Source organism: Polyodon spathula, unplaced genomic scaffold (assembly GCF_017654505.1).
Source record: "Polyodon spathula isolate WHYD16114869_AA unplaced genomic scaffold, ASM1765450v1 scaffolds_2158, whole genome shotgun sequence".
In the NCBI taxonomy this organism is placed as follows: Eukaryota; Metazoa; Chordata; class Actinopteri; order Acipenseriformes; family Polyodontidae; genus Polyodon; species Polyodon spathula.
Window position 1 is genome coordinate 1 of NW_024473632.1, and position 9,773 is coordinate 9,773.

Genomic DNA, 9,773 nt, shown 5'->3' on the forward strand with positions numbered 1-9,773 from the left:
GAAAGGTTAAGTGGAACAGTTGAAAAGAAGCTGGATAAATTTGGGGACATCATCTACGCATATGGAAGTGAGAGGTTTGGAGTTGAAAAAAGGAAGGAAAAAGTATAAACTATTCCTGGAAAATCTAGACGGCAGCAGGAGATTGAACGCTTAGTTATAGAAAGAAGACAGCTGAGGAAGCAATGGAGAAGAGCAGAACAAAGTCAGAAGGAGGGACTCAATCTCTTACAAAGGGTCATAAAAGATAAGCTTGCAACATACAGAAACAGCGCCTACGGAAACGCTACAAAAAGAAGGAGCGTGCGAGAGCTAACTTTTATAAAGACCCTGTGGCAGAGCAAAGCTCTGCCCTTTAAATTGGCAGGGATGGGGTTAATTTCCCCTACCTGCCTGGGTTTATTATGTTCAGGTGGCTGGGGTTGATTAGTTGATTAGGTTGATTAACAATCAATCAGTGCCCAGCCACCTGACATAAAAGGAGGCCTCTGCTTCTCATTTGAAAAGAGGGAGCTGAGGAAGCAGGTTGGTGTTTGTGGTTTTTTGTATTTGTGGATCCAGTGAAGGCATTGCCCAGCCTGGAAACCTTAATTTTGCAAGTTTTGTTTTTGTATTGCTTTATTTGTGTTTAAATCCCTTTATTTTGCCCTTGTGCATGTTTATTTTGTGTTTATTTATAATAAAAGTATATTTGTTTGAACTGCAGTCTGTCTCTGGGCCTCTATCCACTCGCCAGCCTGCCACAGACCCATTCAAATTTGTAAAGAAGTTATTCACCATTGAGAAGACTGGCACACTAAAAGCATCTAAGATTGAGCTGGAGAGATATTTGGAGGAAACACATACAGATTCAAAAAGGCAGGAGCCTATGTCAATTCCTTCAGACATGCCACCTATCAATCCACCAGAATACCAAATGGAGGACTGTGCACCTAAGTGGAAAGAAGTAGAGCAAGCTGTGAAAAAAGCAAGGGCTTCATCATCACCAGGGCCTAATGGAGTTCTGTACAGAGTGTACAAGAGTGCTTCAGAAGTTCTACGAATTCTGTGGAAATTGATGAAAGTGGCATGGGAAAAACACGTTGTACCAAGAGCATGGTGCCGAGCAGGTGGAATCTTTATACCTAAAGAAAAAGATTCTACAAGCATCAGTCAGTTTCGTCCTATTTCCCTATTAAATGTAGAAGACAAGATTTTCTTCAGCATTATTGCTCAGAGATTGTCAACTTACCTATTAAAGAACTGCTTCATTGACACTTCAATACAAAAAGCGGGCATTCCAGGTTTCCCAGGATGCTTAGAACACATCAGTGTCATCTGGCGACAAATTCAATCAGCTAAAAAGGAGAGGTAGGAGCTCCTTGTGACATTCCTGGATTTGACTAATGCATATGGTTCAGTGCCACATGAACTTCTTTGGGCAGCATTTGATTTTTTCAGTGTACCGATGACAATAACAAATTTAGTGAAAGCCTACTTTGGAGATTTGCAATTTAGTTTTTCAACGTCAGAATTCAGCACTACATGGCAATGCCTAGAAGTTGGAATAATGGCAGGATGCACCATTTCTCCACTGGCTTTTACCATGGCAATGGAAGTAATCATTAGGGCATCAAAATGGGTAGTGGGAGGAGAGAGCTTGGCTTCTGGAATGCGACTACCACCAATTCGAGCATTCATGGATGACATGACAACAATGACTACAACAGTAGCCTGCACTAATCGGTTATTGGGCAAATTAACCAATAACATTGAATGGGCACGAATGCAATTCAAGCCCACTAAATCAAGGAGCATTTCTATAATTAAAGGCAAAGTGGTAGATAAAACATTCTAATTAATGGTGAGGCAATACCAACAGTCTCTGAGAAGCCAGTGAAGAGTCTTGGGAGATGGTACGACAGGGATCTAAAGGACACAGTTCGTGTGGGAGAAGTTAGACAACAAGCAGTGGAAGGGTTGAAGAGCATAGACAGCTGCGCTATACCAGGCAAACTAAAACTCTGGTGCTTTCAGTGTGGTCTACTAATGAGGTTGCTGTGGCCACTGACTGTGTACGAGGTTTCTTTGACAACAGTAGAGAAGCTGGAAGCTTTAATCAGTTCATACATCAGGAAATGGTTGGGAGTTCCACGCTGCCTCAGCAGAGTGAGACTTTATGGTAAAGGAATACTGCAGCTACCAGTCTCCGCTCTAACCGAGGAATTTAAGTGCGCCAAGGTCAGACTGGAAATGACATTAGTAGAGTCACGTGACAAATGCGTAAGGGAGGCAGCACCTGTGTTGAAAACTGGAAGAAAGTGGGGGGCAAAGAAAGCTATGGAAGATGCAAAGGCTGCCCTTCGAATTGGTGATATCATGGGGCAAGTTCAGCATGGAAGAGGGGGTCTTGGTCTCAGTTCAGCTCCTCCTACATGGCACAAGGCAGCCCCAGCTCAAAGGAGGAAGCTGATAGTCAACGAGGTGCAAAAGCAGGAGGAGAGGATGAGGTGTATGAAGGCCATTTCCCAGGCGAAGCAGGGAGAATGGATGAGATGGGAGAGTGTGCCCAGGACCCTCGCCCAGGACAACTGGAAGCTGCTAGAGACTGGAAAATGCTGGCAGATGTTAGTCAACAGCTTATTTTTCCACCTGAGATTGCCACCACTAACCTTCGACCAGATATTGTCTTGTGGTCTGGATCAGCACGCCTTGTTCACCTGGTAGAGTTAACAGTGCCATGGGATGGATGCTGTAGATGAGGCGTACGAGAGGAAGAAACTGCGATATGCTCAACTAGCCACTGAAGCGGAACAGCGAGGATGGAGAGTCCGGGTTTACCCAGTTGAAGTGGGTTGTCGAGGATTTGTGGCACACTCTACAACCCGGTTTCTCAGAGACGTCGGGTTCAGTGGCCAAGAGTTGCATCGCACAGTGAAGAACTTATCTGAAGCAGCAGAGAGGAGCAGCAACTGGCTATGGTTGAGACAGAAAGATTCTGGCTGGGGATCTCAAGCACAATAGAAAGAAAGAAACGCTGATGTGCAGGTAAGAAAGCTGGGCTGGGTTGAGTGGGGGACGGAGGGGGGTGATGCTGGGATGCCAGAATCACCGTCGAGCCCTCTTGAGGTGTCGTGGGCTAGTCGACGAAACACCGAGGATTGAAGGTGCCCACTTGAAGACCCCAGAGATGTACCCTACTTAGCTCAATCCAGATGGTTGTCATGCTGATGCGCTGGGGAGGCCGCACTGTGGTTGATCCCTGGAGCCAGCATTACACTTCAGCCATTAACACCAGACAGAAGGATATCTACATGATTATATGAAATGCAAATGGATGGATCCACTTATGGATCACATTAGTTTACTGTAAAGCTACGTCTTAGTTGGTGCTTATCTTGGCGAGAGCCGAGTTCAAATCAGCATGAAGTTTTAAGATCTACTCTCGTTTAATGGAAATCATCGGCTGAATACAAAAACAGTTATTTTTGTATTCAGCTGTTGAAGGACTTACTGTATAGTCAGAAACGTCCTGATAATTGATTTCTAATCAATTATTCTACCTTTTTAAATGGTTTCCATGCCCCAGACTTCACAATGGATCAAGTGCAGATGCTGCTGTAGATGTAGGACCTGATAGTACAGGCTTGAGGTTTGAGAATTGCTTTTGCAAATAAGACTGCCAAGGTAAATTCTGTATATATATTATATATATATATATATATATATATATATATATATATATATATATATATATATATATATATATTTTTAACTTCAAAGAATCAACATACTTAACAAAATGCTCAATATCACAGTAAACAATCAACACAAGTTAGCTTGGTGTTCTCTTTAAATTTCCTGATTGCTATTACACTCTAGAACGCAGATGCATGATTTGCTGGAAATATATAATAATCACACCTTTAAACTAAAGCATACCAGAACCTGTCCTTGATCCAGAGAGCTATTCTGTATACTACAATGCAAGAGAAAGGGCTTGCATGCAATGTGTGTGATGCAAATCAAGACTGGATTCAATGCTTCGAGCGCAAGGCTTGTGTTAAACACACCTGGCTTGCGAAATATCGTTTATGATGTTCAGTGTTATAAAGCATCATGTTTCAGATATTAAATAGACCATAGTCTGTCTGTAGAACCACTAGATTATAAACCCACAAGAAACCAAGTTTAATATAGTATTGTTTTTATTATTTGAACACAAATCTTTTTGCATTTTGTTAAAAGCTGAAATTCCAGAGACAGATAGGAACACAAACTGTCAGCTACAACCAGACAAGACCAGTTCAGCATTCAACAAAATACCAGCACTACTTACTAAAACACGAGCACTACTTACTAAAACACGAGCACTACTTACTAAAAGTCGAGCACTACCTACTGTACTAACATACCAACACTACCTACTGTACTAAAATACTACTTACTCAAATACTAGCATTACTTACTATTGCTCTGCCTGAAGCGACAGGCATTAACACCTTGAACCAGATAAACTGGTCCAGATGAAACATAAGAACATAAGAACAGAAGAAAGTTTACAAACGAGAGGAGGCCATTCGGCCCATCTTGCTCGTTTGGTTGTTAGTAGCTTATTGGTCACAAAATCTCATCAAGCAGCTTCTTGAAGGATCCCAGGGTGTCAGCTTCAACAACATTACTGGGGAGTTGATTCCAGACCCTCACAATTCTCTGTGTAAAAAAGTGCCTCCTATTTTCTGTTCTGAATGCCCCTTTGTCTAAACTCCATTTGTGACCCCTGGTCCTTGTTTCTTTTTTCAGGCTGAAAAAGTCCCTTGGGTCGACACTGTCAATACCTTTTAGAATTTTGAATGCTTGAATTAGGTCACCACGTAGTCTTCTTTGTTCAAGACTGAACAGATTCAATTCTTTTAGTCTGTCTGCATATGACATGCCTTTTAAGCCCGGAATAATTCTGGTCGCTCTTCTTTGCACTCTTTCTAGAGCAGCAATATCTTTTTTATAGCGAGGTGACCAGAACTGCACACAATATTCAAGATGAGGTCTTACTAGTGCATTGTACAGTTTTAACATTACTTCCCTTGATTTAAATTCAACACTTTTCACAATGTATCCGAGCATCTTGTTAGCCTTTTTTATAGCTTCCCCACATTGTCTAGATGAAGACATTTCTGAGTCAACAAAAACTCCTAGGTCTTTTTCATAGATTCCTTCTCCAATTTCAGTATCTCCCATATGATATTTATAATGTACATTTTTATTTCCTGCCTGCAGTACACTTTTCTCTATTAAATGTCATTTGCCATGTGTCTGCCCAGTTCTGAATCTTGTCTAGATCATTTTGAATGACCTTTGCTGCTGCAACAGTGTTTGCCACTCCTCCTACTTTTGTGTCGTCTGCAAATTTAACAAGTTTGCTTACTATACCAGAATCTAAATCATTAATGTAGATTAGGAATAGCAGAGGACCTAATACTGATCCCTGTGGTACACCGCTGGTTACCACACCCCATTCTGAGGTTTTTCCTCTAATCAGTACTTTCTGTTTTCTACATGTTAACCACTCCCTAATCCAGGTACATGTGTTTCCTTGAATCCCAACTGCGTTCAGTTTGAGAATTAATCTTTTGTGCGGGACTTTGTCAAAAGCTTTCTGGAAATCTAAATAAACCATGTCATATGCTTTGCAATTATCCATTATGGATGTTGCATCCTCAAAAAAATCAAGCAAGTTTGTTAGGCACAATCTCCCTTTCCTAAAACCATGTTGACTGTCTCCCAGGACCCTGTTACCATATAGGTAATTTTCCATTTTGGATCTTATTATAGTTTCCATAAGTTTGCATATAATAGAAGTCAGGCTTACTGGTCTGTAGTTACCTGGTTCAGTTTTGTTTCCCTTTTTGTGGATCGGTATTACGTTTGCAATTTTCCAGTCTGTCGGTACCACCCCTGTGTCAAGAGACTGCTGCATGACCTTGGTTAGCGGTTTGTAAATTACTTCTTTCTTTGAGTACTACTGGGAGGATCTCATCCGGCCCAGGGGATTTGTTTATTTTAAGAGCTCCTAGTCCCTTTAACACTTCTGCCTCAGTGATGCTAAAGTTATTTAAAACTGGATAGGAACTGGATGACATGTGGGGCATGTTGTCAGTATCTTCCTTTGTAAAAACTTGTGAAAAGTAATCATTTCATATATTTGCTATTTTTTTTCCTTCATCTACAATTTTGCCATTTGTATCTCTTAAACATTTAATCTCCTCTTTGAATGTTTGCTTGTTGTTGTAATATTGGAAAGACATTTTGGAACATCTTTGCTTCCTTTTTTTTTTTTTTTAAGTTGGTGGAGGGATAGGCAGTGAACTGTGAGAAGTGAAAAACCACATCATTATATCCTGTCTTCTATCACACTCAAAAAAGCCATCAATGAAACACAGGTATGATGAATCATAAATATTACATATGCACTACCAGTACATTTCAGTATAACTGATTCCACAAATACCAAATTATTATTGTATTGACTACAGAATATTTAACTTGTGTTTCACATATTGCAGCACATCTGTGCCTCATACAATGTTAACATAAATCTTGACTCCTTTTGTAATGCAGCTGCCAGTCCTGCTCTGCTCTCAGTGCCTTGTACCCAAACATGGAAGACAAATTGTAACAGGTGTTTTACACATATATAAATATATACACAATAAAAGGGGTCCCATTAGAGTACAAGTGGTAAAGTCACACATTGATCAGGATATAGATAGAAACCAATTCTATTCCACAGTGTGCAATCAGTGATAAATACAAAACAAAAAACGTGCAAGTTAATAGCTTTTATTTTCACACATGCTTTTGTATTTTGATACTGGCTACAATTCCAGAGATAAATAGAACCACTGCACACACAAGGGTAGCTACCAGAGGAGACCACAGAACAGCTTGGGCTGAAAGACAAAGAAACAGAAATTAGTTGCAAAGTTTAGTCAGTCATATGCCAAACGGCTTCCCCACCAAAATCTGAACTGGTTCCTGTACTCACTAGTTTTGACTTCAGAAGGATAGGAGCCATATTGCGCCAAATGGATTGGTCCTGAAGACACAAGTGCCTTTACCCCTCCCTCAGCACTGCGACCTAGAGTAAAAGTAGGTTTAGTGATCAAAAAGGAGACCATTATACAGACAAACCAAAACAAAAAAAAAAGACCCTTGATTAGCCTTACCAAACCTCTGCTTCCCTGGAATGCACTGCCTGCTACAGAGGCTGTCCGACTGCCTGTTTGCATCACATATCACAACACTGCAGTGGAAGTAAATCTGAAAGACAAGGAACATTGGTCAAGGAAAGGAAGCCATAAAAAAAAAGGTCTCTGATAAAGCAGTACAAGTAACCGTTGTCCAATCAAGACTGCAGAGTTACGATCCATGTACCACAGCGTACAAAGGATGGTTTAGATCACCTGTCTTACCTGCCCTTTCAATGCAGTCCTGTCTCTCGTGAAGGAAAACATTTTCACTTCAAATCTCTTCAGATGAGATGGGAACACCACTCTTGCGTTGCTGGAGACTGGGTGAAAGACTGTCTTGTAGGTATCAGCAGAGTTCTCACAACTGTAAAATAAAGATGAAGTATATTCCACATGTATATGCGCACAACATGCATTTAAAACCAATCCCATTTCTGCAAGCTGGTTACCTGTCTACAACAACATCCCACTTCGGAAGGCTGTCCCGGTCAGCAGAATAGGTTGCCCAGCAGTTCTCCAAAAACAATTCAGCCTGTGGATCCCTGCTGTACAGGAGTTCCACCTCAAAATACAAGGGGGATCTCAAGTACTTGACAACAGGGTACTCCTGAGCGCCATAGAAGTCATTGTAGGTTGAAGCTGCAGAGAGAAGGGGGGGGGGGGGGGGGTAATTCTCAGGACACACATACAAAGCATGCATCATTTCAAAAGAGATTAAAATAAATAAATCATACCTAGTGCAAGGCGCATTACAACCACAAGGTCACCCAAGCCAGGCTGGATGACAAGAGCAGGATTATTCTGGTACAAGAACTGTACTACCTTGGTGTCATTGACCACATAGTGACAGACAATGCTTAACCTAGGAGACAGAGACAACGGCATTAATAGTTTCACCTTCAGAATCAGAGTCAACTTCTGATAATACTTACCGGTAAGATGGACCAAATGTTGTAGACAGCACTTCATTCTCATAAGTCAGGAGGTTGTTGTCAAACTGGAAGTCAAAAACAGAATGTATATTGGCAGCATATTCCACAGAAAGGGTCACAGCACCTGAAGATGCCCAAACAGAACACACTAAAGTACATTTTAGCCAAGCTTATTTAAGCAATAACAGGATGTCCATGCAAAAACAGCCTAACCAAACAAAACATGCAGGCATGGCAGAGAATCCGATTCTTTAGGGCAAGTAATTGAGCAAAGGGGTTCTCTGTATCCCAAGGGGACTAAAGTAGAACTACTGACCCTTCTGGTTGTTCCACAGGAGTTGACATTGAAGTAGAAGACTGCCCGGACAGCATCAGACTGAAGGGGTCTGCAGCTAGGATCTCTTAATGTTAGTTGACTTGGAAGCAGTCCAGGTACAGATTCCACTTTTACAGCAAGAGCTGCCATAGTTCCATTGGCGAAGCAGTCTGAAATACAAGGATATGCAAGCCAATAAGAGGGTTCTAGCATCGTTACTTTTGCATGCAACAGGTGTGTGGAAGACCAATGTCTGCAGGACTTGCAGGTTTAACCACTTGACTGCCTCAAATGGACAACAGACATCCAGTTTGATTAATGCAAAGAGGATTCTAATCTTCATGCAACTGCGCAGACAGTTAACCTTGCTAAAAGGTATGTTAAATTGTCCAAGGGTTTCAGTCCATTCGTGCAACGCTAGCATTGACTAGTTCCCTTGGTAAAAGTAGTTACTGAAACAGGTAGCAAGAGTATGAATCAAGCTCCACCAAAATTAAAATCAAAATGGTGGCAGCTTTCTGAAGTAATTCAATGCCTAGCCACCCTCGCAGAGCAGACCTGCTTTGTGAACAATGGAAACCCTCGTGGCTAACATCACCAACCGTTCATCTTACAAAGACTCTGTAAGAGAGCAATTCTCCAGCACTGGAAGATTTTATACACAAAGTAGTTAGTTACCAATCATCTTCGTAGGGAAGCCACAGGACAGAGAGAAGCTAGTCAGCACAAACGTGGTCTCAATATCCTTCAAGGTCAAGTCCAGCCTGCTCCTGATCTCCGAAGATTTGATCACCTGCAGAGACAATACATCAGGTCAGTATTGTGGTCAACCCAAACAGCTACATAACACATCACATGAGATCACTTACTTCATATGTGGCATCAATTGCATTGTAAGGCACAGCCATCCAGAAATTGGTAGAGTTAGCATTATATTTGTACAGGGCAAGCAAACTTCCACCAAGTTCTCTTGAGCCCACATAAGGAATCCAGTTGCGACCCATGTTGCCATATTTTACCATGACATAGAATGCAGCAACATCACAATAGCCAGTTACTGTAGGTAGGACTGCAAGCAGAAGAGAAACAGGTCAAGGGATGGATGAGAAAAACCACCATTGACAAACAGAACAATGTTTAGTGAACACCAGTAATGAAACCTTGAAGGTCATTGGTTTGAGATTTCCATCGTTACTAACATTTGGCCACGTTTGTTGCCGAATACTGACGAGACACTGCTGAAGTATTACAATAAATAACCGATCACATTTAAGGAAAAAAAAGCTGCTTCAAAAAGAA

At 41.4% G+C, this 9,773-nt stretch overlaps 1 protein-coding gene across 1 annotated transcript; it reads right to left on the reverse strand.

Annotated features, from left to right (window-relative positions):
• Positions 1 to 6,654: 6,654 nt before the first annotated feature.
• LOC121310430 (zona pellucida sperm-binding protein 2-like) lies at positions 6,655 to 9,543 on the reverse strand (the record flags this gene model as incomplete). The annotated part of the gene is made up of 10 exons (XM_041243608.1): positions 6,655 to 6,926; positions 7,022 to 7,114; positions 7,203 to 7,296; positions 7,449 to 7,590; positions 7,676 to 7,865; positions 7,961 to 8,088; positions 8,159 to 8,223; positions 8,475 to 8,644; positions 9,153 to 9,267; positions 9,344 to 9,543. Coding segments are annotated over 10 exons (1,301 nt in total), but the record flags the coding sequence as incomplete, so codon positions are not given.
• Between the last annotated feature and the right edge of the window lie 230 nt (positions 9,544 to 9,773).